The sequence below is a fragment of the Poecilia reticulata genome, linkage group LG21, assembly GCF_000633615.1.
Source record: "Poecilia reticulata strain Guanapo linkage group LG21, Guppy_female_1.0+MT, whole genome shotgun sequence".
Taxonomy (NCBI): Eukaryota; Metazoa; Chordata; class Actinopteri; order Cyprinodontiformes; family Poeciliidae; genus Poecilia; species Poecilia reticulata.
In genome coordinates, this window is record NC_024351.1 from 4,476,929 (window position 1) to 4,482,467 (window position 5,539).

Sequence of the window (5,539 nt, forward strand, 5' to 3'; positions counted from 1 at the left end):
TGAAGTAGTACCTGTTAACATCCCGCTGCTACTGAGTAAGACCTCATTGAAAAGGGCAGGGACTGTTTTGGACATGGAAAGGGACAGTGTAGTGATGTTTAATCARCCTGTCAAACTGGACTTTACTAGTTCAGGTCATTACTGTGTAAACATTGTGGACAGTGAGAATAGAARTTTCATTCACTCTGATAAGCTATTGCAAGCTAATGAGGAAGAAATACTGACTGCAACAGACAAGATGAACACAAGTGAAAAGATGAAAGTTCTGGAGAAACTTCATAAACAGTTTGGACATGCTTCTGCTGACAAAATACAGAGACTTTTGACTAATTCAGGCAACAAGGACACAGAATGTGACAGTCTGCTGAAAAACATCGTGAACCAGTGTGAAGTGTGTCAAAAATATTGTAAGACCAAACCTGCTGTCGGCTTACCATTGGCATCTACATACAATGAAACTGTTGCTGTAGATCTGCACGAACTTGAACCTGGGGTTTGGTAYCTACACATTATTGACCAGTTTACCCGTTTCAGTGCTGGTAGTGTCTTAACCATCCTCTGCTACCAATGTTAAATAATAGAAACAACTAGTTTCTTTACTCAGCTTTATTCCGCCATGTGCATCCTACGCACAGACATGCAGAGAGAAACGAAGAAGAACACAAACCCATTACATATGCTCCTGGCATAACRGTGCCCCTAGTGGGTGGACATGTAATACAAATAAAACAAAGGAGTAACAATATCTGCTGTGGATTTGGCTGGAAAGGGATTAAAAACTGGGCTTTGTTTCGCAAGATGCTGAGCAAACTTTAGCTAGGACATTAATGAGACGAATTCAGTCAAAACGTTTTGTTTAAATCAGATTTACTGAGAAATCTGGAAAACTCTGGAGCTTAACGAAAGGATTTTACAATTCATACTGATTACATCGTCTGAAAACTGTTTCCATCCATCTGTTTGTCCAGCTTTTCTTCCTTCCAGCCATTTTTGTAGGTTTTCTTTTTAAAGTCTGGCCTCTATTGAAATTTTTCATAAATCATCTTTTATATTTTTACTGTAAAAATTGCACAAACAGAACCGAGACTCTGGAGAATATTAAATATTTTGGATTTCGGCACATCAGTCTGAATGTCAGCAGAGATGGAAACTAATTTAGATCAAACGTGACCCAGATATATTTATCATGGAGAGAAATTATGAAGATTTTATTTAAAGTGTGTGTGTGTGTGTGTGTATATATATATATAGTTTCTGATAATCCAAGTGGTTTATATACTGATTTATTCCAGGGATATGAAGGTGACATCAGCCATTAGCTGAAGCCAGTTTTGTGTAGGAAAAAAAGGCTGTCAGAGATAAAATGCTACAGGAGAGAAAACAATGGATGCTGGAAAAGAAAAGCGGAGGAAGTGGAAGGTTTTTAGTTGCTGGCGGCGATGTCAACAGACCGAACCTGAGATTCATAAGAGAGTCAGAGTGAAAGTCAGAGGAAGACGGATGAGTGAAATAAACACTGCTGTTCTGAAAGGCAGCAGTCGCCCTCTTCATCAGAGCTGACCTCCTTTTCAGTCGGATTCTGGTGACAGCACAGCGCCACCTGCTGGTCTTTACCGAAAATAGTTTAGTCTTTAATGCAGCTCACCTTCCTGGAGAAAATATCTCATCCCTGGTTTCATTTCCTGTAAAAAAACAAAACATTTTCCAGCATTTTTAAGTTGGTTCACAGGATCAAAATAACTTTTAATTTAAGAACATAAGTATGTTTGTAGCTGCAGTTCATCCTTTGCTACAATGAAATGTTACTGCGCTTCAGGGAACAAAATGTTTGTTTTCTTATTTAAAAGAAGAATTGGATTGTTTATTTTTTTATCTTTTAATATATTTCTAATCTTGTATAAACAATGCTTTAATGAAAAATCTACAGAATGTATAAATTTTCTTATCTGATTAATCGATTAATCAGTCAATCGTGAGAATAATCAACTAAAATAATTGTTAGTCGCAGCGTTGGTTAAATTTATGGCTTACCTAAAATCTCATCGGTTTTTATTCTTCATCTTTCTGACTTTAATTCCTGTTGATGCTTTTGTGTTTTTTGCTTAGGGGCAAATTCACTTTCACTGATTTAATTAAGAGCAGCACAAATCTGTCCTAACGAATTGAGTCGTCTGATCAATCACTGTAACGACTTCAGCTGCTCCTTGTTCCTCCTGACAAACAGCCAGTCAGGCGGCTGCACTGATGGGATTTCATGCATATTTTAATGTCTCATCTTCCATTTGGGTCAAATAATTGACCAGAACACCTGCAGCCTTCACTAATTATTGACCGTTAATCACTACGGTGCACAAAAACAACCTTTTAAGTTAATATTGATCCAGATTTTTCACTGTAAGTTACAAACTAAATAAAAGTTTTCTACATTTCCTAAAGGTGTGTACATCCAGTAAAGTTTTATTTGTATTTTTATTTTCRTCTTTGAAATGATAAAAAAGGCTAAAGGAAGCCTGAGGCAACAGTTTGCAAGCCGAGGCCGACGGCTTGTAAACACTTTGAAGCCTCTGAGAGTTCAGCTCTGTTTCAGAAAACTCTCCTCCATTCTTTACTCCTCTTTAAAGTCTCTTCACAGGGTCGTTACTGTTTTTTTCTGAGATTTTTTATATAAAAACTTCTTTAAAAAGTTTATATTTCACATCAAAAACCAGATCCTCAGTTTGAGTCGTCTGGTGTTTCTCGCCTCTTTCCAGTTAATAGTTTAGAAGTTGTTTGCTTTTATATCGACCTTCAGCTCATCTGCATCTTTGGTTCTCGTCTTCCTCTGTACAATAATCTGTAGATTCATGTAAACTTTTTATTATTTTAGGTATCGATTAATCTATCCATCGCACAATTAATCAATTATTCTCACGATTAATCGGAAAAAACAAATGGATATTCTGGAGGTTTTTCATTTAACCCTCTTTTGTACAATGTTAAAAATACACTAGAAGATTCAAATAAGAAAATAAACATTTTATTCACTGAAATGCATTCCTTTAGCTTATGCCTGATCAGTGTCACTAAATTAGTTGACTATTATTTCTATAATCGATTCATTGTGATGAATCCGATTAATCGTTTAATCGAAAGTGAAGGAATGTGAGTCTATCCTTTGGATTCTCTCAGCTTCATAAAAATTGTGGAACCAGATTAAAAAAGGCACAAACTGAGGAGAAACATTCATTTTGCAATTGCAACTAATGATTATTTTAGTAATTGATTATTCTATCGTATATTTTAGCGATTAATCGAGTAATCAATAAAACAATGGCACATTCTATATATTTTTCTACTTGAGCGTTTTTTACATACTTTTTTGTAAAGTTTTGGTTTGATTACTGCTGAATATGTTGTCCTTTCAGCAAATAGTCTTTTTTAATTAGTTCATGAGTATTTCAATAATCAATTAATCGTTTCAGCTCTAACTTTAACCTGTTTGTGGTAAAATATTGCGTCTACACAGCAAACATTAAGGCCTTGCATCACAAGCTGCTGAGCTGGTAGGAAATGTAAAAACACAACAATATCTTTTCCTCCTGAAATTCATGTTTACCTCAAAGTGAGTTTCCATTCATCAACTAAAATCCTCTCTTGGCATCTTCACTGACTCGTTTGAGGGCCGTGTTTCTTACCAGCGGCTCCTGCAGTGGATTTTCACCCTGCAGGATGTGTCGAAGAAAACCAGGTTGATGGTCTGCAAACAAACCGAAGCCTGAAATAGGAAAAAGCATCACAATGCCTGGGATGGAGCGGGTCGTGACCCAGGCTCCCCTGGTTCCTCAGGCTCAGGAAAGGATGCTTACATTGTTGCATTCATGTGCAAAATCGCTCCACATTGAACATTTGGCCTCAGTTTCTTTTTGCTCTTAGCAAATCCAGATTGAAGTTCAAGCTGCTAGTAAAAACACTTGGGCATGAATTCACTAAGAGCCAACAGCTATTTTCTCCCCGTTGTTTTCTGCACTCTGTTCTACTCACACAGGAAATGGCACCAATTATCTGCTGGTGGGAAAAACCTCATTAAGTCCTGCAGATGTGAGAATTTCTTTTTCTTCTTCAGTGAAGCAAACTCATCTCTGTTTTCCCATCTGAGAATGACAGAAACGTCCATCCTCTGGTCATGTTGAAGCCTTCCTAATAACTGGAGACCAACATGCTTTGTGTCAGAAATGGCTTTAGAGATCATCTGCAGCAACATGGTTTCATAAAATGTATCCAAATCCATCATCCATTGTTTGACTTTCCAGCTCTGGTTTTACTTTATTGGCCGATGTCAGAGTTACGGCTGGCTATCACGGGACAGGAATTGCAAATGTGCCTTTTGATTTTAATGTTGTATATATATTGTAGATTAAGCAATTGCAATGGCTGTTGATTGAACATTTAGGCTTGTAATCCTCAGTTTGGTATTTTAGACATTGGAAAGGTTCTGTGACACAAACAGAGACACAGAACAAACATAGATTTGATTCTTTGTGTGGCAGAACTTTAGTTTATAAGCAAATGTTTTAGTCTGTACTTTAACTTGGAGATATCCAAAACTTCAATATTACGTTTTTCATGCCGTGGCACTTTTGCTTGCTTTAAAGAGAACTTATTATGCAAAAATTACATTCTATTTGGGTTATAAAAACAGACCAAAAACACCCAACTGTTTTTTTTGGGCAGTAAGTTAATGTTTTACGGTGAGTTTCAAAAACCTCCCAGTTGTTAAGTCGCTATCCACTGTTACCTAGCAACCCCAGCAGAGTTCTGCCCATCACCTAGCAACCCCAGCAGAGTTCTGCCCGTCACCTAGCAACCCCAGCAGAGTTCTGCCCGTCACCTAGCAACCCCAGCAGAGTTCTGCCCGTCACCTAGCAACCCCAGCAGAGTTCTGCCCATCACCTAGCAACCCCGGAAGAGTTCTGCCCATCACCTAGCAACCCCAGCAGAGTTCCAGCATGTTTGGTCGACTGGTTTTACTGCTGTACAATGGCCACTAGAAAAGTGACGCTTTTTGTTGTTGACGCACCGACCAGAAACAACTTGCTGCATTCTTGTTGGTTGTCCAGGAGGCTCCACTTCTGCTTTTCAAAGACGAGCCGTCTTGTTTTGTTCTCCCGCAGTTTGGAGGGAACAGAGGAGAAGTTCAGGAACAGAGAGAGTCGACCTGAAGACCTGCAGGTCATCGCCGAGCTGAAGGACATGGTCGCGGAGAGAGAATCTCTGGTCAAGAAGCTGGTGGTAAGAAACCGAGAAAATGAAAAATGTTTGACTTTTATCTTTGCAAAAAGAAAATGTAGCTGCATCTCACCTAAATATTTCATATTCATGCATATTACTTTATGTGAATGAGGGACCAGCTTCGGATTGAGACACGGTTTGGTTTTAGCACTTCCTTTGTGAGATATTTATAGAAAAGTGAGATTTCTTACTGGTTTGTACAAATTTTCATGAGGCAAAATCCTTAGAGTGTGTGTGTGTGTGTGTGTGTGTGTGTGTGTGTGTGTGTGTG

At 38.2% G+C, this 5,539-nt stretch overlaps 1 protein-coding gene across 2 annotated transcripts in view; it reads left to right on the plus strand.

Moving 5' to 3' along the window:
• fam184ab (family with sequence similarity 184 member Ab) overlaps positions 1-5,539 on the plus strand; it is a 135,807-nt gene that overhangs the window by 119,426 nt on the left and 10,842 nt on the right. For both annotated transcript variants that reach the window (XM_008397243.2, XM_008397242.2), the window contains exon 19: positions 5,151-5,268. In XM_008397243.2, the coding sequence (XP_008395465.1) occupies positions 5,151-5,268 (118 nt within the window). The remainder of the gene's footprint in view (positions 1-5,150; positions 5,269-5,539) is intronic.